The sequence below is a fragment of the Pseudopodoces humilis genome, chromosome 4 (genome assembly GCF_049639895.1).
Source record: "Pseudopodoces humilis isolate 2021_Gansu_Grassland_sample_001 chromosome 4, ASM4963989v1, whole genome shotgun sequence".
Taxonomy (NCBI): domain Eukaryota; kingdom Metazoa; phylum Chordata; class Aves; order Passeriformes; family Paridae; genus Pseudopodoces; species Pseudopodoces humilis.
Window position 1 is genome coordinate 62,220,807 of NC_142203.1, and position 25,483 is coordinate 62,246,289.

At 40.8% G+C, this 25,483-nt stretch overlaps 1 protein-coding gene across 3 annotated transcripts in view; it reads right to left on the reverse strand.

The window, feature by feature from the left end:
- PARP8 (poly(ADP-ribose) polymerase family member 8) overlaps positions 1 to 25,483 on the reverse strand; it is a 122,365-nt gene that overhangs the window by 25,104 nt on the left and 71,778 nt on the right. For 2 of the 3 annotated variants that reach the window (XM_014260966.2, XM_014260967.2), the window contains 8 exons: positions 23,401 to 23,461; positions 22,248 to 22,338; positions 19,308 to 19,374; positions 17,813 to 17,938; positions 17,179 to 17,283; positions 15,056 to 15,620; positions 12,721 to 12,774; positions 12,525 to 12,620 (listed from right to left, as the gene is read on the reverse strand). In XM_014260966.2, the coding sequence (XP_014116441.1) occupies positions 12,525 to 12,620; positions 12,721 to 12,774; positions 15,056 to 15,620; positions 17,179 to 17,283; positions 17,813 to 17,938; positions 19,308 to 19,374; positions 22,248 to 22,338; positions 23,401 to 23,461 (1,165 nt within the window). The remainder of the gene's footprint in view (positions 1 to 12,524; positions 12,621 to 12,720; positions 12,775 to 15,055; positions 15,621 to 17,178; positions 17,284 to 17,812; positions 17,939 to 19,307; positions 19,375 to 22,247; positions 22,339 to 23,400; positions 23,462 to 25,483) is intronic. The other variant, XM_005532407.3, reaches the window with a different exon arrangement.

A 25,483-nucleotide genomic window follows, 5' to 3' on the forward strand; every position in this document is an offset into this window, starting at 1 on the left:
CCTGTGTGATGTGCCCCTTTAATCATCTTAGTGACCCTTCACTAGACTTTCTCCAGTAGCACCATCCATTTCTTGTGCTGAGAAGCAGAGAACAGGCACAGTGTGGCCACACCAGGGATTTGTGCAGGGGCAGGATCACATCTCTCCACCCACAGAGACAATTCTACTGTTTAATGGAGGCCCCAATGCCATTAGCCTTCCATACCCCAAGTGCACATTGCTTTCTCGTGTCCAAGCTGCCATCCTTTTCTGCCCAGGCCAAGCTGCTTTCCAGCTGGGTGGCCTCCAGCATACAGTGATGCCTGGGTTTGTTCCTCCCCAGCTGCAGGACTTTGCATCTCTCCCTGCTGAACTGCATTCTGCTCCTGGCAGCCCACTGCTCCAGCCTGTCAAGGTCTCCCTGAGTGGCACCCATCACTCTAGAGAACCGCACACTTCTCCCATTTTTTCATCATCTGCAAACTCTCTGGGGATACAGAGAGTATCTACACCATCATCTAGGTGATTAATGAAGGTACTAAACAGGACTGGACCCACTACTGAACCCTGGGATACACCACTAGTAGACTTTACTCAACTGAACATCACACTCTAGGCCCAGACATCCAGCCAGTTTTCAGACTACCTCCCCATGTCCTCAATCAGCCCATGCATCAACAGCTTGTCTAAAAGGATCTTATGGCTGACACTGCCAAAAGCCTTAGGCACGTCCAGGCAGACGATATCCACTGCTCTCCCCACATCTACCAGACCAGCCGCTCCGTCAAGGAAGTCTATGAATTCCCACTGGCAAAACCATGCTGACTCTTCATGAGGATTTTCTTGTCCATAATGTGTCTGGAGATGGTTTGAGCTTTAGCTGCGTCATCACCTTCCTACAGATCAAGGTGGGGATGACCAGGATGGAGTTCTCTGGATCCTTTCCTTCATGCCCTTCTTTAAGAGAGGAACGACATTTTCTTTACTCTAGTCTTCATATATGATATCACATTTTTATTACACTTCTTTTAACCAGACCCTTAAATATAATAACCACTTTTGTTAATGATTTGTGATCTCATTACTATAAATGTTTGTAATAAAAGTACATGCTGGATTCCTAAAGCAACTTATTTCTCTACTGTTACAGCAGCAACACTATTGCATTATTAAAATGCAACTTAGTTCTTCCCTAGAATATTCTAGTAATAATAAAAGGAAGACTTTCATACAGCATTAAAAAAAGTTAATAGCCTTTTAACATTGAACCAAATAACACTTCGGTTTCTTTATTACATTCTTAGATCTGCTTTGAAAAATACATTTTTTAGCTAGAGGAACCAAAGCAGATGGTTGAAAAGGACCTTTAAAGGTCATTCAGTACTTTTATTCTTTCATACAGGACTAACTTTGTCTAAACTTTATCCAAAATTTTAGACAAAGCTAAAATAAGGTTTTCCTAAGCTTTATTAAGCATTGTAACAGGTTGCTCAGAGAGGCTGTGCAGTCTCCATCCTTGGAGATCTTCAAAAGCCAGTGAAAGGCAGTGGATGAAATAAATTCCAGTTTCAGGAGTTTTTCACTAGAGACACATGCCCCATGCAGGAATACATCAGTACTTCAGAATGGGTTTCATGGAAGTCATTCAACTTTCCTAACTTAATTTCTAATATTTAATCCAATATTTTTGACAGACAATGTTTGACAGGAATCAGGATAATCTATGCAACTATTTCAGTAACACAGATGTGAATGAAATACCAACTAGCTGGAAATGTTAGGGGGAAGAAAAAGCATTTCACAATATGTTATTGAAACAATCAAAATCTAACCATTAATTACAAACAAATAATAGTCCTTTCTTACTCATTTAAACAACTTCTCTGTTGAAAACAAATTCAAAGACAGCAAAATAAGGCTAATAATTCAAATGACCAGAACCTTACTTTTTTCAGTAGATTTACCATGTCTGCCTCGTATGTCTCCTCCATAAAACCTGTGTTTGACCTCTTCACTTCCTCCTTTTTCAAAATAGAGTAAGGAGCTACTTCAAAAGATGGCAGATCTCCTGAGAGCTATGTAGCACAAGTTGCCTTGCAGGAGGATGCACTATGACAATTTATATGAGTTAAGGGAGCTGTTTGGATGTACAGGTTGCAGTCCCAACACTTGCTAGTGATTTTGAAGCTGTTTCTTAATCTTTCTGTGATAAGTCAAATATGCAGGATTCCGATCATCATTAGAAATGACTGCATGAAACAGTACTGATCCATGTTATGTAAGAGCTTAAATAATGTTTTTTATTCTTAGGATCCATTTACTCACTGCATTTTTCGTCTGCCTTGCAGAACAACTGCAAAACATTCCACACAGTGATTTCAAGTAATTTTCTGATTTTGGTGGTACTCTTTATAAGTGTGTATATCTCTAAGCATTCAATTTGGCTTTTATAACTTCTGGTGCACTGCAAGCAATCCTTAGATCTCACTGTGCTTTTAAAAGAAATGCAAAAGAAACATGCTATGATGAGAAATTTCATTCATCTCCATCTTATCTGGGAAAGGCGTGAATACTTACAGGAAAACATTGCCTACTTTACTACTGTGGGTTTTTTTTAAAGCAGATGGAATGAAGCCATGGACCATGGTTCTTTATAAAGAAAAATGTTACAACTTCACGAGGTGTCACAGTACTTTTCCAAGACTCCTTCCTCTATTCAAGAGAACTTTTGTTCTTCCCTTTCACAGGTGCAGCTCCTTGTGAGGGCATTAGGTTTGGACATGTTCTAAGGTCATCCCATCTACCTAATCTGTTTTGTTTTCTACACACACAAATTTGTGGAGTACACAGAGTAACTGAGCATTTACCTTCTGTATTTCAGGGAATTTTGGAGCTCAAAAGAAAACTTATTCTCAAGGATACTCACTTTGCTCTATAAAGAAATTCCTAAGAGAAATATAAGAATTTTTTACTTATCCACCTCCAGTAAGCCAATAAAGCAGCCCGTTATCCTCACTAAAGGACCAAGAAGGTCTAAGAACACCCAAAGATTTCAATATGCAATGGGATCCCTGAACCAGCAAGGAACACTTGCATGATCAGACAATTACTGAGGGCTCTGGAGCAAGACAGATGTCCACTGTAAAATCATCAATCCAAACACGTAATCATGTCATGCAGCTGTTCTGCAACAGAATCTTCAATAGAGTGATATGCCTACCATGTGGATCTACTGCCTAAATTAAGCCATACAAAATGAGACATCTTGTTGTCATCAAGTGGTTGTTATCTTATGGGAAAAAAGATGTCAGGATTTTTAAAAAAATAACTTAAATTGAAATAGATATTAAAGCCAGACTACTCCCCCCAGAAAAAAAAATATTTAGGAAAATGAAACATAATACTGAGAAGAAAGCTTGCTGAGATTGATTTAAAGATACTTTATAACTCAGATAAAATGATAGCCTTCAGAAAGAAAAAGCTTTACCTCTCAGTTTCACATGGTTTCTTCAGCTGTTGTGAGGAATGAGACATCTGAATTTTTCAAGTCAGTAAAAACCAGCATGAAAAACTATGTACAGCACAAGAGTTTGTAAGTAGGTGTAGCACTTCACAGTATTAAAAGACTGTAATTGTTTTGTGATGGCAATTGTTGAATTTTTTAACTGCATTTAAGACAATTAATAAGCTACACTATAGTTCAGGAAAGGAACCAGGCTGACATACGGGAGGATTAGAGAATCAGATTTATCTGCGGCTTCTTTATAACTGCATAAAACTCCATAAAAGATCAGAAAATCAAACCAATAAACATATTAAAGTGACTTTTCAAGCAATAACTTTATTATGCTTTTATAAATTCATAGGTCTTCTTTGCTGCTGGAAAAAATGGTCCAAAACGTAGAATGGAAACTCACTATTAAGAGTACCCACACCCAGACATGAACCTGTGTGCATCTGTGTGGAGGAACTAAACTTTAAAGGGAGAAACTGGTGAATGACCTCGAGCTATTTAGTCTGTGGCACCTCTTGTGACACAACCTGCTACAGAGAGAGCCTATGCATGTAATGCCTGTGGGATGCAGGCATCTGTAGAAAACAAGATCTGGACACTCTTGCTAAGCACACCATGGCAAGGTACCCACCATTACGAAACTTGGTGAGCTTACTGTGGTATCTAAAGAGAAAACTCTTTACAAAGGCCAGGGATCCTCTATAAGGCTACAATGCAGGTAGCTTTGCCTTAAATGAAAGCTTGCTGCATCTTTCTAACAAAAATGCTCAATTTCTGAAGTCTAGTCCTGCAGCGGTACTAAAGGGAAAACACTCTTTCTCTTCACACACATTATATACATACACACACATAAATATGTATGCATGTATGTGTATGCATATGTGCAGCTGAAGCATGCAAATAAACCTGACAAATTGACTACTATAATCTGCCCCTGGCCAGAACTCTCAGTAGAATGAAGCATAAATTTCCTTAACACATTCTAGAGCAAGCTAATGCTCAATTCAAACTGAGATCCTTTCGCACCTTCTACAGAACTGCAAACTCATTAATGGCACTATATTGCTCATTGAGTCATTCAAGCATACACAGAGCATGCTGGATTTCTTCCTGGTATCTAATTTTTCCTAGGTTATATAATGACACTCCTTCATTTTTTGCCAAGCTTGTCAGGTTATGCTACTTCAAAGTCACTGATGAATATATGTATGTTCAGGGGCAAATATGGTTGCAGCTTCTTATGCTGTGAAATGCTGACAAACTCTTAAACAGATAGCTATAAAATGACCCTTCTTTAAATTGAAAATACAAAATACTAATTCTGAGAGATTTTAATCTTTATGGTGGGAAAGAAGGAATAAAGATTTTTTTCATTTGGAACAGATAAGTTACCATTTTTTTTTAATAGAATAAATCCTACTGTTTGCTTTGACCTATAGATAATAGATAAACTCCAATAACTTAAATATGTTTTTCAAACTTTAATCACTCCTCAAGCGTTACTGATTTTGTCGTCTCTTGCTGGCACATTCAATATACATAGCAGTACATTCAAAAACAAACAGTAAGGAACTAATGCCTTTTTTACAGGCTTCTAATCAGTTTTGGCTACTGATTAATGTGACAGAAAACCTTGCTTTCAAAAGATAGATATGAGATTGAAGAGGCAAAAATAACATTGATTTGATATCCAAAATGACAGGTGTTTAACCTTGACTTAAAAGAGTGTAAACTGGGAATAAATACATATGCTTTTTCAAATCCTATCAGAAGCCCATCTGCACACCACTCATGCAGGTGAATGCCCGACCCTGGTGCCAGCCAGTGTCATGGAGAATGCCACTGAGGTAACTGCTGCTACCAAGTAGAACAATAATGCTCCCGAATTTAGTTCCATGGAACTATCAAGGACAAGATCTGCTTCAGCATATGCATAGCTGCTGGGCACACTGTGGAGACCATCCACTGAAAATCTAAAACTAACTCACTGGAGTTAGCTTCCATGGCTTTCAACTTTTAAGGTTACTCATGTTTCATTACTGGATGAAGGGCAGGTGTAACAAGAGGATTCTAAACTGCAAGACCAGTCCTAAAGCTAAGAATTGTATTCTGTTAATATATGTTGCCGTGCATATGTGTTCTTTATGTTGTAAATATTATGTTCCCTTCAGTTGGTATGTTCTGCCACTCCCTCAGTTCAGTTGGTTTGCCCCAAGTTGTACCTCCTCAGTCGCCTGGCAATAATCCCTGTCACAGCCCTGCCTCCTCACCCAGAACGCTCTCTGTCCCTCCCCCTGGCATGTCGATCCTGTGTTGTGCCTTCCCCCTTCAGTGTCAATCCACCCTGATCCCTGCCTCTGTTCCAGTGAGTTCCCTGTCAATCCTCCCTTGTGCCAACCCCTGGCTTGGACCTCCCCTTTGGAATTCCCCTAAATCACAACACCCCAGTGGATTGTTTACCTGCTGGTCAGTTTGTGTCCCCTCCTTGTGTTTCTCCATTTGTTGGAACCTTGTAAATCCCACCTTCTGTACCTCCCCTAGTTTTCCCTGATTTGCTAAGAGATTGTAGAGGTCTATCCTCTGGACCTCCCCCATATAAAATCCCTTGCACAGGTTTGTTTTCTGGTCTTGGTCCCTCACCTCTTCAGACAAAAAACCTGTTCCTGGAGTCCATACAAGAGGTCTTCTCCTCAATCCTTACCTCCACACTCAGCACTGACAGCTATAACGTACCATAGAGCAATAGCTCTAAGCTGCACTCCAGGTCATCCTGCTACTGGAGTGCATCCCACTCTCAGTGTGGTGCCGTGGTGGTAGCGGGCTAGCTTGGGACTCTGGCACTGCATCTGCAGTGGAGCCCTCCCAGTGTGGAACCCCCTCGCATGAGGACCCTGTGGATGGACTGAGGCTGTGAAGAGCTTAGAAGTTCTGGCTATCAGCTGCTTCTGGTTGCAGAAGACCAGTTTCTGTGTGGTTGCACTCCCAGAGGGGGAGAGGAAGTCCTCCTGCATCTGGAGGATCTCTCCTGTGTGGAGGACCTTTCTCGCAGCACCCATCCACCGGACCTGGCAAAGGTAAGTATCTCTCAGGCTAGGCTGAGGGTAGTTATTGGTTAGAGGGAAAGGGTTGGTTGTGGGGAGCACCCGTCCCCTGGATTGATCCGTGGACCTGTATTTTAAGATTTTTAAGTCTTCCTTTTGCTGTGAGGGAGGGCTGATTCTGCTCTGCTGATTCAAGTTTTGGTACTGCCCAGTGTTAGGATGGGTGCAAGATTATCAGCACAGCAGAGGGGGATCTATTTCCAAATTGTGGGTATCCTTGAGGGTGGGAAGAAAAGGTTTTCAAGAGGGTTGGTTAAACAGTTTGTTCAGTGCTTTTCCTCCACTTCCCAAGGCTGTCTCCCAAAGACGTGCCCACTGTCCCCTTTTGCGATTCAGTGGGGAGGAAATTTAAAGAACTGGGTGGCAAGGGAGACGCCTCTGTTGACAGATACTTTTCGTTATTTGTGGTAATTTGGTTGGCTGTTTCAGAAAACAGGAAAGTGGAGGAACAGCCTGAACAAACCTCCCCGGTTTCTCTGTTCCTTGAATCTAAACCCTTGTCCCCTACACCAGAAGGTCTGTATGGAGCAGCCCACCATGAAGTACAGGAGAGCTACCGACTCCCTGGCTTTCCGCAGCCTCCTTGGTACCCTTGCCCTGATAGTGAGGGCTGTGCTGTCAGGGACCCTTCCCTCAATCCTTCTTCCCCAGTTTTAAGTTGTTCTGTTCAAATTCAAGTTAATATTCTGGAATCTCCTGTTTGCTCTCAAACTCTCCGTACCCTGAACTCCCCAGTCAGCCCTAGAACCTTCTCTGCTACACAAAATGGTTCCCAGGAGGCACAAGATGGCGGTGGCCACATGGCTTGGCCCCTCCCTTGTGCTCCTTCTTCGCACAACCCTTTTCTCCCCATTCCTCCTTCCTATTCCTGTCCCAACCCCTTCCTGTCCCCTGACTCCACACTTTCCTTGGGTACTTCTCCCTTTCCTCCAGCTCCATCCCCAATTCCCATGAAAGTTAGTACTTCGCCTTCTGGTTTTTGCTCTGCCCCTGATCCCTCCTCCTTTTCATGTAGCTCAGTCCCTCTTCCAACTTCTGGTTCCCATGACATCGGGACTGGGAGTGACAGGCCAGGGAACCGGAGCCTGGAATAGGAGGCCATTCCTTTCGCTGCACCTGAAAAACGCAGCAGGGTACAAGGCACTCGCAATTGGCAGCCTTTTGATTATCAAAATAAAAAAGACCTCTGTAAAGCACAGCAAGAGTTAGGGAGAAAAAGTGAGTATTTTTGGGGTCTTTTAAAGGCCACTTTTTCCTCAAACGTGCTAGTTCCTGCTGACCACCATGATGTATTTTCATGCCTCCTTTCCCCATCAGAATATCTGTTGTGGGAAAAGACATGGAAGAGGCTATTGCAGGTCCTTCCTGAGCTATTACTGAGCCAGGACTGCGCGATTGATGCAGATAATAATATTATTTCAATGGACCACTTCAGTGGTGAGGGGGAATGGGAACAGGCCCACGAACAGGCAGAGAAAATCCCGTGGCTTGTATTAGATCATATAAAAAGAGCTGCTGAGAAGGTTTTTGTTTTGTTGCCAACTAAGGCCCCCAGACAAAATTACGTTGATATTAAACAATCCCCAAATGAAGCCTTTCTAGATTTTGTAGACAGGCTCTGGGTGGCGGTGGAAGGTCAGGTGGAGAGTCAGCAACTGCAAGATCAAATTATGGCGGATGTAGCTCGGCCCAGTGCCAATGAGACTTGCAGGAGGATTATCCAGGCCCTGCCATTCCAGCCACCACCAACTCTTGATCTAATGATAAAGGCATGCAACAAGAGAGCTGCCATCCTGGAGCCACGACAGAGAGGCTTTGAGAAAACACCAACAGCAGCACCCACCATAAGACCACCAGGACCACTACAGTGCTGGATCTGTGGGGAGGAGGGACACATAGCTCGGGGTTGCCCAAGAAGACAACCCCTAGGGAAGTTTCAAATGAACTTACAGGGGGGAAAAGGGAAACAGCCTCACAAAAACTAAAGGAGGACTGCGGACCTGCCTCACATGATGATAAAAATGAGGCAGGTCATCGCTGAGACCAGGAGGGCTGTGGAAGCCACATGCACCATTCACACTGTGTACCACCAAGCCAGTCAGCTTTGAGACCAGGCATTGGCAGGTAGTGTCACTTGACCCATGGGATTTGGACATGCTCACCAGCCTTGACTGTAAGTACATCGTTATCGGGGACACTAAGTACATGCCCCCTGAGACTGAGGTGTCTCCAGCTATGATAACACTAGGGCTGGAAGGATTCACTCTCACAGCACACTACATCCACCCACCCTATGTCATTGAAAAGGGCCACATCATCGCCCAAGCCATACCTCTGCCAGACAAACGTCCTGTAGATGATGCAGCACCTTGTGTCTACTGGGCAGAGCTAATGGGCCAAAAAAAGACAATGATGGGGTGTGGGCTCCACCAAGGTGAGGATTACCATCACCTCAACAGACTGCTGGGCATGGGCGAAGATGTGACAATCATACCCTCCAGTAAATGGCTATCACATTGGGAATTGCAACCCGTTGCCGGTAGCATCTAGGACATTGGGGGCATTCAACTGACAAAACAATCAAAGAGCATCATAAAAATTCAGGGGCCAGATAGACAATTGGCTGAACCTCCCCTTCAATTTTATCATTCTAGGGAAATTGCCATACTTCCATGGCCTAATCTTCCAATGGGACAAAGGCCACAGGGATCCACTCCTAGTCAGAGAGTGGGTGTTCCTCAGGCACCAGTGGCCCAAAAGCATCACAAAGCCAAAAGAGCTGATGGCTCAATTTTAAGGAAGGCCAGGACAAGAATGCCTGAATTAGAGGGGTGTGACTTGATCTGCCGTTTACTTTGTCATCAGGTAAGTTAACGAAAGAGGTTCTAGAGCAGTTGCTCAGGGAGAATGAGACACTCCAAGTCCCTCTAGATAGTTAACTTGGACAAATTTCAATCCATAGTCCAGCCCACAAATTACTTAATTCAGCATTCAAATTGATTTCATAAGGAAAACAGAGCTGGAAACCACTTAAGACTGCTCTGACAGCATTTACTGACACATCTGGAACATCCCACAAGTCAGTAATGACTTGGAGTGATCCTCAAATTCAGCAGTGGGAGATGAGTGTTAAGGAAATTCAGAGGTCCCCTCAAATTGCTGAGTTGGCTCCAGTCATCAGGACCTATGAGAGGTTTCCCAAACCATTCAGCTTAGTCACTGACTTGGCCTATGTGGCAAGGGTAGTGTCTAGAGCAGAGAACGCTGTTTTAAAGGAGGTCTCAAATCCCGACCTCTTCAGGTTGCTCTTGAAATTAGTTTCTCTCATCTCCCACTGAGAGCAGCCTTTCTATGTCATGCATGTAAGGTCACACACTGACCTGCCAGGATTCATTGCAGAAGGAAAGAGAAGAGCAGATGCCCTGGCCACCCTGGTTGAGATGACCAAATTACCAAATATCTTTCAGCAGGCAAAGTTGAGCCATCAGCAATTCCACCAAAATGCGCCTGGCCTGGTACACCAATTCTATCTGAGGGAGGATCAAGCCAAGGCCATAGCGGCTACATGTCCCAGGTGCCAAAGGCACACTGTTCCATCCTTAAGTTCAGGGGTGAACCCCAGAGGCCAAAACCGCTGTGAGGTGTGGCACACGTTCCACAGTTTGGCAGGCTGAAGTACATCCATGAGTCAGTGGTACTTTCTCTGGAGGAGTCTATGCCTCTGCCCACACGGGGGAGAAGGCCGCTGATGCACAAAAACATCTGGTGTAGGCCTTCTCTGTGCTGTGGATCCCTAAAGAAATCAAAATGGACAACGGTCCTACATATGCCTCCAAGGCCTTCAGGGAGTTCCTACAGAAATAGGGAGTAAATTATAAAATGGGCATCCTTTACTCCCCCACAGGCCAAGCCATCATTGAGCAAACCCATCAATTGCTCAAGCAAGTCCTGGGGCAGCAGCAGGGCAATACCACCATAGATACACCCCAAATAAAGCTCTGCAAAGCATTGTTCACCATAAATTTCCTGAATTGCCTGTTTGAAAACTTAAATCTGCCTGTTGTCAGGCATTTCAAGAATAGCTAGAGCAAAGAGAACACCCAACAATGTTGATAAAGACTCCAAAAACAGAGATAAGTCGAGGGCCCACATGAGTTGGTAACATGGGGACATGGGTACACTTGAGTATCCATGCCCTCTGGGTTGAAGTGAGTCCTCCAGAAGTGGATCAAGCCTTACATCCTTAAGCCATTGTTATGATCAGCTGAATCAAAAATGTGGCTGTGGCATCTTTCCACCGGCACCTAGGAACAGGAGAACCTGATCCCCCAGTTGATTCACTTATGTTCCTGTTTCAAATAAACTACAAGTAATGTGCTCTTTTGTTGGTCTTGTTTGTTATATCCCTTATTTGCCTTCTCCGTCCTGAAGAGGATAATAATGAAAAATGTCCTTGGTACCATCTCTCCCACTGCAGAAGTTAATCGAGTGGAAGTGCCCACTGAGCAGCCCTGGTGGGGAGACGTGTACCCAAAATGGGAATGGATCGGTCAAAACCACAACTCTGCTTTACAAACAAAAAAGGGGGAGATGTTGTGGTGTATTTCCATGTTTTTCCTTTTAATGGTTTATTTTGTTGTCCCCTATGTTAATGGTTCAGTCCAAGTTGTATCCTCCTATCCAAGTTGTCAATCTACCCTAATACCTGCACCTTGTTCCCGAATGTTCCATGTCTCTCCTCACCTCAGTTGTTAATCTCCCTTAGGCCAACCCCCTACCCAAACAATCTCTTTGGAATTCCCCTAATCCTCCATGTCCCATTGGTCCATGTGACCCATTCTCCTCCCCTTGTCATCCCTATTGGTTTACGTAACTCCACCCTGTACTCCTCCCCAAGATGTCCCTTATTGGTTGAAGTTTTGTGCCCTCCCCTTGATCCTCCCCTGTATATAAGCTGCTGTGCCCTTGTTGTCTTTTGTCCCTGGACCCTCCCTGGAAATAAACCTTCCTTGGAACTCATACAAAAGGCCTTCTCCTTGTCCTTGCCTCCACCCTGTACCTGATGCTAGACCAGTGCCGTAGAGCATTTGGTCTAAGCCGCACCTTGGGTCAGCCCGCTCCCAAGGTGTGTCCCATTCTCAGCACAGAGCTGTGGGAGAGCTAGCCAGCTCTGGCACCGTGTCAAAATATACTCTTTCCCAAGCTGCACTGAGGCAGCAACTCCAACCAGTGTGCATCTCAAGTCCAGTCTTACTCCTTTCCACTGTACGCATTCACCAACAGCATGAGAGAGGCTACAATGATCAGCAGGCAAAATTCTGTTCCTGGTCATACAGGAATGAAAGGAAGAGCTCACTGGCCAGGCTTCAGGCACACTGAGCCACAACAGTGCCCCTAGACTGATTTACTGCTAGATCAGGCACTTTACGGAGCGTCTCCTTTTACTGACTTTTATCACATTTGAGGACGGCTCGTTCAAGCAGCCTGTGAGCCAAACAAGGTCAGAAGAATTTCGCAGAGTGCTGGTATGAGCACCAGTGTATGTAAATACCATGCTCATGGCTTGATAAAAGCTTAGGGATGAGGTGCCCTAAGCTCTCAGAAGGATGCCAGAGGACTGGGAGAGCACTGTAACGCATTTCTCTGTGTTATGTGACTGTGACTGCAGCACAATAGTATTCAGTGAAATACATGCCCCTTTACATGATCTGTGATATGATACAACCCTAATTTCTCTCTCCCTTCTTCGTATGAGTTTTTTTTCCAAATTTACAGCAAAATCTAGTTAATATGCTTCATATTTTTGCATCTCAAAAGAGTATTAGAATGAAACTCCATCTGAAATTATTCAATAGTCTTCCAACAGGTTTTTATGGTCTACAGCTATTAAAGGCACTATAAAATGCATTGTTTACCAGCATACCACTTACCCTTAGCATAGGGCCATTCTGGAACACATGAGGTTCATCACAAACTACACAGTATTCATTCAATACTGGTATCCGCTGCTCAGCAAATTCAATAGTCTGAGAACAATGAAAATGAGAATAGTATCTGCTTAAAAATTATTAACAGTCAGCTCATGCTCCACAGTGTTTCATAAATGAACAGGACATGACATCCTACCTGTACAAGAAAGCCACGGTCTCGCACCGGAATGCATTTTGCACCATAATTTTGCTGCAAGGAAAAAGTTGAGGCAACTTCAGTGTTGACAGACTAATTATAAGGAAATGGTAAAGCATTTGTAAGTTTTTGTGTGTAAATATGTAAACAGTTTGCATCTAAAGAGATCTCTCATTTGTGTGGCCCAAAGTATGAATAATCAATCCTTTTACTGTTTACTGAGTATGGGGTAGGTTTCTAGTATTTCTTTCTAGTTCTTGAATCTGATGAAGGTTTGTATCTCACCATCTGAGAAACTTTAATCTCCAATGAAAACACCAGTGCCTTCACTCCATCCAAATAAACTGATGTTTGGTAACTTCCATTACATTTTCACTGTGCATTGCCTATCCAAATTTGGGCTGTATATTAAGGCTTTAAAGACTACTGTAACTCTCAGTAAGGCTGAAAACCTTCTTATTTTATATGAACTAAGGTGTCACTTCTGCAGACACCATGCTGACAGATCTTTACGCTCAGATACTATTGAAATTAATTTTCTTTCAGCACACAACAACATTAATTAGAAACAACTTCTGTTAGTAGAGTCAGTAAGGTTCAGACTTCCCTCCAGATTGACATCTCTTTCAATCAAACCTTGTTTTAAGTAGAGTTAGATCAGCTCTATTTATAGTGCTTTGGCAGTTTTTTTAAACAGTGTTATTTCCTTTCATTTCTCTACTTTTTAATTGCTTAACTGCTTTTCAGTTTTCTTCTGGGCAACAATCCTACTTGTATGCATACATGAGACTCTAGTATTTTGAAGAGAACTCAGTATCTTGTTTCGTCACTTCTACATCCCACTGACTTCAAATTGCAGTTAGGCACTCAGGCTACTCATATATCTGGTGCCAGTATATAAAATGTGAAATAGGCTCTTGATCCCCTTCCACTAACATCAGTCAAACTACATCTGACCATGTATGTGATGATCTTCCCTCAAAGTAAGTGCATGGAAGCAATAAATTACGGGTAGTTTTTATAGGCTGCCAAACAGGGCTTGCCTTTGTTCCCCATCAGCTGATAACATCAATAATGAAACCTATACAGCTCTGCATTATCTTACATAAAACAGGGGGACTTTTCCTGTTAATGTCAGGAGAGAAAAGTCTTGCTATGTTAATACATCCTCTGCTGAATCAGAAAAAAGTGCATCTCTAAACTGCAACAAGCAGAAAGTCTGATGGCTCAAATTAATTTTGCTGTGCATATCACATAAATCAACAACACAGCATACATATATAAATGATGTCACGATAGTGTATCCCTGCTTTTAGATCTGAAGAGTATAGCTTAAAGCTTACTAAACTAAATTGCCATGAAACATAGTGCACTCAATGTAACTTCATTATTCAGAATGCACTACTTTAAACATATGTATGGTATCTGAAGGAAGAATCAGCTTTCAAGGTACCACCAGGCAAAGGGAGTGGAGAGAACTATTTTCTAAACATTTCTCCCCAGATCAAACACTATAAACAGGCTGTTGTCTTGAAAGACTGCAAACAAACCCACTCTTCCTTCTAAAGTAAAAAAGCCTTCTTTTAAGAGGCATAGGCAGACGAATTGATTTTGAGAACTCTTTCTTAAATGTAAGAGTATATGCTATCCTTTGTTTTCCCAACTGATCATGTCTTTGAGGAAAGCAAGAGGGCCAGCATGGACCCAAGCTCCTTGTCTGGCCTCTGATGTTATGAGGCATATTTGAAGGTTTAACCCTTCACAAATCACAAATGTGCAACAGGTGAGTGGAACCATGACTGAGTTCATTCCAGTATGATGGTGAAGATCATGATGATGATGATGATGATGATGATGATAATGGCAGATGCAAAGACCAGAAGGAGAGGTGATGTAGCAGTCAAACCATCTAATGGACAGTGGCTTCCCCAACAAAGCAAGCAGGGAAATGAGGAAAGTTCTCTGCAACCAACCTAATTTTGCAGCACAGAAGTGCACACTCTCCCTTTTTCCTGCAAGAAGTATGCAGGGAAGAAGTGGGTGACTGAATTTTTCCCATGATCAGCAGCTGTCCATTGAGCTGCATTTCAACACAGCACATAAAACTTCTGTCCTGACCCCAGCAGATTCTGATTTTATAACTTAAGTATATGTATATGCACAGCTGTTTGAATCCTCCTTAAAAAGCTGACTTCATTGCTCTTGTCTTCCAGTATATCCAATATAGTCACTTACATATATCCTAAGCATTAATGCCTTTGCACAAAAAGCATAATAGCACATTTGGAAAACAATAGGAGGAAAATGAGCAGAATACAAAAAAAATACTACGCACAGCAGCTTGTGAAGGTGATGATGAGGATGGTGTTAAGATACCAATAAGCCCTGAGGTAAGAGAGAGCCTCCTGCTCTCTGCCATGGTGGACTCCTTGAAAGGCTCCATTTTGGATGATTTAGGGGCATTGGAGTAAGTCTTGCTGAGCAACTTGTGATTCTTCAATCCATCCAATTCTTCCATTCTAAGGTTACTGGAGTAGGATCTGCTTAAAAGTTTGTGGGGCTTCAAGGTGCTGTTGTGCTCACATCGAGGATCCCCAGAGCACGACCTATTTAACACCTTATGGGGCTTTAAAGTGATGCACTCCTCCTGCTTGACAGCTGCAGAGCAAGCGCGACTCAGCAGTTTGTGCGATCTAAGAGCCATTGTCTGTTCAGCCCTAGGGTCACTCGATAACGAGCGGCCAAAGGTTCTGTGAGATTTTGTGGCACACACATCCTCCGCCTTCACTGTGCTAGAGCAAGTCCTTCTCAGTAATTTGTGAGTCTTGGAGATGCCATCCTGTTCTGACTTCAGTTTTGATTTATTTTTACCACAGCCAGGTGGAGGATAACTTGGCGACCTTAGAATAAAGAAGATGGCAAAGTTGGAGAATAATCAAAATCTTGGGCAAATCAAGCAAGATCACACAGATGTAAACACTTTCACTTGTCACTTTCAATTGACATCTCTAATTGTCATCATTTCCCTAGTGATAAATGCAACCCAAACCTTTAAAACATAACAATTGCGTATAAACATCTTCCAATACCAAAACAAACCACTTACTCCTATTTACAGGTCATTAATCAAAAAGACAATTAAGTACTTAAGTACTTAAGCAGAAGTTAGAGCTGTGACCTTACAGCTTTTTGTTAAGGTCTCTATGTCTCAAAACAAGCCAATTATTCAGGAAATTATCTTTGAAATGAAATCTACCACTTATAACACATTTTCCTTAACAAAATCTATCTTTTTTATGTAATGATTATGACACAATCCCATGAAAGTCATTGTATTCTGGACACAGCATAACAAATTCTATGTTCAGATCCAATGGAAGATTGAATGAGCAGTGAAACTTGGAGACATTAAATCAAATTTAATTCAGATGAAAAGGACATTATTTTAAGAACATCATAATAAACTGGGCACTTTGAGAAAGACAAATTTATACCCTTCTTTCGTGTTATAGACAAATCCTAGTTCTGTAACACCAGAAATGAGAATGTGAGAGACCTAAATTACGAATGCAGAAAGGTTTTTACGAAACAATGTTCACACAAACGGTCACATTTCTGTAAGGTTCACGTTTGCCTGTCCTTGCAAAGAACATGCAAGAGGTATGCTGAATCATTTTCCTATGTTTTATATGCAACACCAATGTTTGGAGTTTATTTGTTTGGGGGTTTTGTTTGTTTGTTTGTTGACTTTTAGTTAATTAGGTTTTGGTCTTGGTTTTTTTTGTTGTTGTTTTTTGGTTTGGTTTTTGGTTTGGTTTTTTTTTTTTTTTCATCAAATAGAGAAGTAAAAGCCCAAGGGGAGAGCTGGCAGGCTTCCCCACCCTGTTAGCAAGTGTTGACAGTGGAGGATGCACGTGGAGGCTGCTGATTCACTGTAAGCAGCTGGCTCACCATCACCCTCCTACAGATGGGAGGCAGGAATGGCGCCCTGGGGGAGATTCCCTGCATTTGGGCTGAGCCATCTCTGGACTTAAACCCCCAGACCAAGAGGAGAAAGAATGGGCTGGTTTTGTATGCCCTTTCTGAATAAAAACAAACCCCAGACTACAGCCTGTGCTTGGCAGTGGCATGTTCAGTGGTATGGAATGGGTAAGACTTCTACTTAAAACACTGTCTTTCCTCCTCTGCCTTTGAATAGACAATCTTCTGTAATCTTTGACATTCCCTCCTTTTTCAATCTGAGTGATTGCTGTATTCTATATCTCCTTTTCATACCCTGAATTTAGAATGGCAAAATTTGTGAAAAATAAGGAATATTCAAAGAAACATTCGATTCAAATTCAGTAACTGAATTGAAGGGGTGATCTGTCAACTCTCCATAATCAGGAAAACACACTTGAGTAAATAGTTACAACCCTAAAAAAGGCAAAATCAGAGCCTGATTCTACATATACTTACGAGTATGAGCAACTGGCAGAAATCGTATTACATTCAAATTCATTCAAACTATTCATAAACTCTTTCTTACGCTTTCTAATGTCTTTTCTCTTTGAAATTCTGTGCCTGCATTTCAGAAGTGGAAAACATTAATGAAGTCAAATACTGGAGAGGGGAGGGTGCTCAGCATCTTTAAATTCAGTCTTTCATTAAAGACCATTCCACTTTTAGAGAACTAAATATACAAACTGCTGTATAAAGATGAGCTGTACAAACATCGTTTTTTTAAATATACATAACATATGCTATACGTAAGTATTACTTGTATTTTTATTCTTGATGAATAAAAATATTCAACCAAAGATAAAATAAAAATACAAACACAAGTTAAAATAATTATTTCCAGTTCTAGATGGATTGAGGTTGTTTCAGAAAGCAGGGCACTGAAATGCTCTTGCTTCTAATAATCCTAGAAGCTGCAGCAGTACCTAGCTCACTCCTGATATCATGTAATGCAAGGACTGGAAACCCATGAGGTAAGATATAAATAGATATAAATTTTCTCTGTGGAGAAAAGTCAAGATTTCACCTTGTCAAGTCTGCTGTGGATTTTGAACAGCTTAGGGTGATAACAGCTCATTTTCCTTGCTATTACCTGCGCAATGTAGAAAAGATGTGCAGAGGGGATTTCACCTTTTTGTCAGACACCTTTTTATTGTGCGTACAGTTAGATTTTTCTTTACTGTTCTTCCACTGTTGTGTAACAAATGTCTGCATAATTCTGCAAATTAAGATAGAAAAGAAAGATTTTCTTATCCCAGCCAGGACATACTCATTTTCACACTATGGTCTCAGTGGTCACCATGCAGGTGACAATGCAATGTTCTCACTCTGCAGCTTTCTGTCATGCATATGGATTAATGATTGGGTGCCCCAGCCCCTCAAACCCCTTTTTTTTTTTTTCCCCCCACATAGAAATAATTTAACATGGGACTCTTATGAGAATACAGTTTGTGTAAAAACCCATTGCAACTCCAAAACTTATGCAGTCTACACCTCCCATGGAGATCTACAGACAAACTGAGTCAAGGGCATCAAAGCCAGCTACAGGGGTCTGCCTCTCACATGACCACAGGCTACAGCATCTGCATGGCTAAGCAGAACCTTGTTCTCTGACTCTAACCTGGCAGTGGGGGACTTAATAGTGATAGAAGTCAAAGCTGAATTTGGCGCAAAAAGGAAATATCCCATTGCCTCAGCCATGAGGGACCACTGGGCTCACAGCTGTTTTTACTACTCCTACTCATTTGTGAGCTGTGCAGCTATGTTCTTGAAAATCTCATATGGGAACTTTGAGTAATTACCTGATGCAAAAATCACTGACAGGTATATACAAATAGTAAAACATTTTAACAGACTATTCATTCTGAGGGAGCATTTTTTTTTTTTTGTTCTTCAAAGTCATGTACCATAGAGATTTTAATAACTTGCTTCATTTGTAAGAAAATGTTTCACTGAATTTCTTAAAACATGAAACAGGATTCTTTTCGTCAGGGGTTTCTTAATGTTGTAACAGTGAGATACTAAAGCCTATATACTTAAAAATTTATTAAATGTACAAAAGCATATGCAAAGAGATGACTCAACAAAATTGTATTAATATGAGTTGTACTATGACCACATGCTGCTAATTTTTTTGACTATTCTTCCATCTTGTCCTCAAAAAGTGGATGGCCTAATTACTGTGGTATATCCTAGAGACAACCATGAAAGCACAACTCCCTCAGGGTATGCATGAGATTTTTGAGCTCAGAAAGACTCCCATTTCAGAGGTTTCACCATCTAAGCAGAAACATGAAATTGAACATTCTTAGATACGGTCTTTATAACGTTTATGGCCTCCTTAAAGGCACCAAAGTGAAAAGAAAAGGAAACCCTGGCAAGTAACACAAATCAGGTTCTCATCAATAGCTGTTAAACCCAAACTTATAATGGCAAATACTGACTTTTATTTAAAGAAAAACAACTTCAGGATATTTTGATTCAACATCCAATCTGACAATATGAATTTTATTTTACTTAAAATGGTCTGGAAACTAAAGAGTGTAGTATTTGCCTAAAAATAGGGGTTTGTACTTTTCTAGACTTACTTTTTCAGCTGATGTCCCAGCCCAAATCTTTCCTTAGTAGAGATCTGAAATACATCCACAGTTGGCACTAGGGAAAAAGGAAATTTTGTTGATATTTGATGTTACAGCACTAATGACAAACTTGTGACCACGTAAGTCTTATTTAAGGACCCTCTTCTATGAGGAGCTTGACTACAGACAATTAAATTGAAGCAATGGCAAGAGTTGACGTGCCATCTAAGCATATTAAGAAAGGAATGGTCCTTTCTGGAATATCAGCCAATAGAATTTACAGTTTTACAAATGGAATTCTCATAAATGTATCTCTTCCCATCCATTTTATTTACAAAAATGTATCTTTTTTTACACACGTACTATGCAAATAGCAAGCAGCATCAGATGAAATGCATCTGGAGTGTCAGTTCACCTCACCCAGTATTTTAAACTATTTTCCCAAGTAAGTAGTCTGTACACAGTAGAGTTCCTGTGGCTGTGAAGAAAGCCGAGACTGAAACTGAATTCATTAGTACCTGGATTTTGTTTCTGAGGGTGATTGAATACAAGATCCAAAATCATCATCTAAGTGCCAGATACGTGAATTCCAGTTGCCAAGGGCTACCCTGAAATTTCCTCAAGACCCGTCCTAACACTGCTATGTCCATATTCGTGTTGGAAATTGCAAATGTACAGGGTAAAGGATGGAAATTAGCTAGTGGCATTACTAAAATCATTCAGTGTCATTTGCTAGATAGAAGTGGCAGATGGAACCCAGTACTTGTTGAGAGAGCTGCAGGTCCTCAAGGCAGGACAACAGCCAAAGCATATCACAAGCATGAACAGACTGCATACTTTGCATTGCATAAGGTGATAATGACTAAAGTAAAATCAAAAATAAATGAAAACAAAAAATCTGGGGTTTGTTCACATTTTATTAGAAATGGTAAATCAGTATTTTGATGTTATTCTGACCACTCAGAAAGCCAGATTTTATTCAGAATATCAAAGTTAGCACTTTAATTTTACTTTAATATATATTAAATTTGATAATAAAATACAATATATCTACCTTGGCCATGCAATTTAACTTAGTTCAAAGGTCAGTAGTCACCTCTTCCCTAATGTTGTTATTCAAATAACATCAAACATAAACTCATCTTTTAAATACAAACTAATGCTTTTTTTCAAAGGGGATGGATGATTTCATTAAGTATAGCTATATCTTTGGATTGTCAAATTTCAGACACACTGCAGGGGGCTGGTGGGATGTGGAATACTTTAAATATCATTGTACCTACAAAGAGAAATTTTAAAATCTGACATCTAGATCAAATTTTTTTCTAGACTCTACATTCAGAGGAGACATGCCAATACCTCCACTGGCTGATTCATCCTCTCTAAGACAGGCTTCTAAGGCATGAGGGACAAACTGCCCACACAGACACTACTGAGACAAGCTATTAACTACTAGAACTATCTAAAATCAGTATATTAAACAGCTATAGGATGGTACTCATATCCCCCACTGTGCTTTGGAATGAACTGTGTTCCTGTTTCTCAACCACCAGAATGTAGTATAGGAGAAAAAGCTACAGCATAAAATTCTGGCCCAGTATTGTCAAGAAAACAGAAGAGGAAATCACAGAATTAACACAAAAGATGGTGGATCTCACTGTGCTTTTCTAGTAAGTAAAGGGACATGGCTGCAACAGCAGCTGAGCTCAGGAAAACCAGCGTCAGCAAAGCTCTTGCCTGTGGCCCTACTCCTGCTTTTCTCAGAACTTGGGCACTCCCACAAGCAGTCAGCTGCAGCCCTGGGAACTATGTTTCCCACCTTAACCTTGTCAGCAATGCAGAATTTATATTCTTGTTACTTCTCATTTCTCACTGCATGCTGCTCTACACACTTCACCTTCTCTTATTTGCTGCACTTCTTCATTTTTTAAATTACATTTTGATAGAAATGTTCTGAATACTAACTCTGCTTCCTGCTATTGTAAATGTGTATTTTAAGACTTTAAGACAAAAATGATTGAAGTAATAAACCACAGACAAAAAGACCAAAGTCAAGGGGAAAAAAGATTGGTATAATGAAATGCTTATTTGAATGAACAGAATATAGCTCATAGTTAGAATCGTCAGGCAACATCCTATAGAAATAGCTCATTGGGACAGATTTTGATAAACAGGACTGGAAATATCTATTATTTTCCAGAGGCAGAATTCTCCCACAGATAAAAGCCTGAACTGACAGCCTGTACTGCAAGTCTCCAAGGCTGGGCAAGTTATTATCCAAACTGAATCTGACTTACACTGTAAAAATATATCTGAAGTTGACTCTTGCATATGAATGCTTCCAAATCTTCAAAATAAGTTGATTCTTCATGAGCTTGAACATTTTTCTCTCATGAGGAAACTTTAATCACTTAAAAATTCTTTCAGATCTAAAGATTTCCTGAATAACACTTATTCATACACACACTTATATAGAAACCAGAAGCTGAAAGGGCAGTTATCATGGCCTGACTCTTTAAAGCTGCATGAAGGAGGGCATGTTAATATGCTGCACAGGTCTGTGTATGTCTTCATGATGAGATATGACTGATCAGTCATATCTCATCTGTGCAGATGAGGTTTGATTTCAAAAATTACAAAATCACATATTAGAAACTCCAGGTCGTTACTCCTTAACCCTGGTTCCTAGGGGAAGCAGTTGCATCTCAAAGGATATCAGGAAAACAAGTTCCCAAAATGAACCCATGAAAGTTTAAATTAGATGCCTGTGTCACTAGGAAGGGCCTAGCCATGCAAATATATGTATGCCTAATTTCAAATCAATAGGACTCGTCTCAGCAGTAGAACTGAGCATGTGCAGAGCCAAAGACTTGGTAGTGAATAAGTGTCTATCCCATGGCTCAGACTGCACACTACACAAGGCACAAGAAGAATACACAATTGACCAACCTGGACCATTTAGGTACTGTGTAAGAGAACAGTGCAGGCGCACTATTATAGGCTCTGTGCGAATTACATCCCAAGCCACAGCAATCTCCTCCTAGTTTAAGACAAAAAGAAAACAATAGACATCATTAGCCATCATGAGGAACTGCTTTTTGTCATTCTGCTTTTGGGTTGCTAAAAACACCATCCATCCATTTACCCAGCTGTTTAGTATCTACTCCAACATTACACTTTAGAATCAGGACAAATTATGGCACATCAACGACCCCCAAAGAGCAACGTCAGACTGCTTCCAGTTCTTGAGTGAGCTTATTTAAATCAAGCAGAGGTTTATACACAACACTGCATGTACACTGCAGGCAGACACATCCCCATCCACCAACAGGTGCTGCTTCAAAGCTGAGAAGCAAAGGAGCAAAAAAACCAGAATAGAAATTAGCCTCATAATTAAGGGCTAAGGAAGCTTTTGCTCCTTAAAATTGATCTAAATAATCCAAGCTATGATCAGACTTCCTTAAAATTTTAGTAAGGCTCAATAAATATCTTATGTGCTGTGTGGACCTGAAAATAAGACCTATCTGTGCAGAAGCTAATGATGCACTTAAAGGTTCTCATTTTTGTTCTTTATTATTTTATTATATGCAGGCCAGGAAGTTGCTGCACAGATGAGGTGAGGAAGTGTGAAGATGAATGACAGCACAACAGCAAGAGAAGGCAGGCTGCCAGTCAACAAGCAGCACCACTGTCCTTTTGCCAGTCAAGCCTCTCTCTCTAATCAGGGTACAGGAGCACTCCTGGCAAAGTCCTCTTCCCTTCAGGACTGTAAGAAGTAATTTCACCTGACTCATGTCTAACTTAACATAAAAAGAACCCCATGTTTAATTTATATATATATTAAAACATTTACCACTCATGAAAAATGTTTGGAAGGAAATATATATGCAGCAAATAAAAGCCTAATATAGCATTTTAACAATGTGGTCACAAAAGGAAAGAAAACCTTTCCATCGTGTATCAATCAATAATGTGACACTCACTTGTGAAGATCAACTCTCCAAAAAAGGAAAGTATCAGTGGTTGTCTAGAGAGTATGATGTACAGAAAAATTAAATGGGTATTAATGTTCATTATGTAATTCTGTGATTAGATTACTTACATCAAGAAAGCTAACATCAATATGTAGATCAATATCTACATCATCAATGGCTCCATATTCCCTGAAAGGAAATAATTACATTACATTAGAGCTCTTTAAGATACTCCTCAGTCAAGGAGTACTTACAACATGGAAGATTTTATAAAGGATTATCTTATCTGTAAAATCAGAATAGTTATAAAATACATATTTACATAGATTGGATCAATATTCCCAGTGGGTGACCGTCTGCTGCACTTAAAAGGTTTTTTCAGAGGATCTTGCTTAAACAGGCTAAATCTTTTCCATTACTTCCCAAAAAAATCTCTCCATTGCTGCTGTGTATTTCTGTCTCACGTATTGCACAGATGAACAAAGAAAAATTAATAATCACATGCTGCTCCCATTCATGACACAAGAAAACCCTTGTTAATTTTCTAGAGTATTTCTGGATAACAGCCAGTAACCTAAGAACAGCCTTCAGATAAACCACAGAAGACAAATACAACACAGCCTAGAGGATGGCAAGTTATACCTGGGGATTGCTTCATACACTCAGGCATTTGTTTGTCAAAAATAAAGACTGCCCTGTAATGTGCACAAGGCAATAGTTATCTGTTTTATCTGTTACGTGTGGTATTGCAAGATTAGGATTTAACATTGACATCTGAAATCTTACATTTAAACTGCGACTTTTCTGCCTCTTTTTTTCTGATGTAATGATTGCCTTCCCACAACACACTTGAAGACTTCTAAAGAACAGGGCTAGAAAATACTTATTCACACACCTAAACAAAAAACTGTTTTCCTTTTCCTTTACACTACTTAAGTGGACAATGATATAAAAGTACTATCTCTCAAATTTTCACAGATTAGCTTCCAGTCACTAGGATGTTTTTAACTTTAAAACTGCGTTTCTGTTTTTGTTCTCACAGTGACTTTTGTTGGAGTCTGGAATACAGAGTGTGTGCCCTTGTTTCTCATACGTAACTCTAAGATCTAGAAAAACATTGAATTTCATATAATATGAAATTCATGAGCATGTTTTCATGGTGAAACATGGAAACAGATGTTAAAGTTAGATAGAAAAAGCTAAAAGAGTAAGTGTGTAGATTAGAAAGTTTTTTTAAATCACTGGGTGAAAAGATTAGTTTAGAGAACAGGAGACAAGATGGAGGATTTAGGGTGTTGTCCCTTGTCCCTTCTTCTTTCTTCTTCATGTTCTTCTCCCTGAGGTTTTTGGGTAATAGTAAGTGATTGGATAGAGAATGCCGCAGTGCATCACAGAGGTGATGGGTCACTGGGTCATTAAGAAAAATAATATACATGTCTATTGTTAATTGGGTAAAAATAGGTATAAAGATAAAAGAACTGCGTAGTTCGGGGCCATTTTGTGCATCAGACACAAAGTGAGCCACAAGGCCTTGTTTGTACCATCAGAATAAAGAAATGTGCCAAATTGCAAAGATTAACCTTGTAACCAGCCTGGAGAGACCTGTCAAGTTTTGTGACCACCTGTTAATAAACACGAGAAACAAGATTCTAATGAGCTCGGGAGTTTTCTTCGAATCATAAGAACTGAGATAAGCAGGGCTCCCCACGAGGGAGGATCCCAAAAGAATTCAGTCCAAAGGAGGCTGAGAAATCAAAGAATATAAAGAAAAATACAGAAGAGATACAGCAGAAACAGAGAAACAGAAAAAGAACTTTTTAGAGAAAAGTTACAACTTCCATGCTTTTCTGTTAAACTTTAAATCATTCAATAAAGCAGTTTTGAAATACTGAAATGTAACTGTTTCCTACCAAAGCGACCTCTCACCTGTGGCAGGCCTGAGTTTGCACTGGAAATTGCTTGAGCTCTTGTGAAGTTTGGTGAAGGGAGCCCCTTCTACCAAAACTCAGCAACTCAGTGGTTCTCTCTGGTCAAGGAAAACCCAGGTTCTTTCTCTAGATCAGGTCTGTCCCCACATGGCACACACAGAGCAGGTGAATGGCAGGACAGGGCTGTATTGCAGACTTCCCAGGTACCTTTAGCGCTGCTCCAGCGTCACCTCACCTACAGACCTACAGGCACTCGATGACCTCCTACAGCTCACTGAAAACC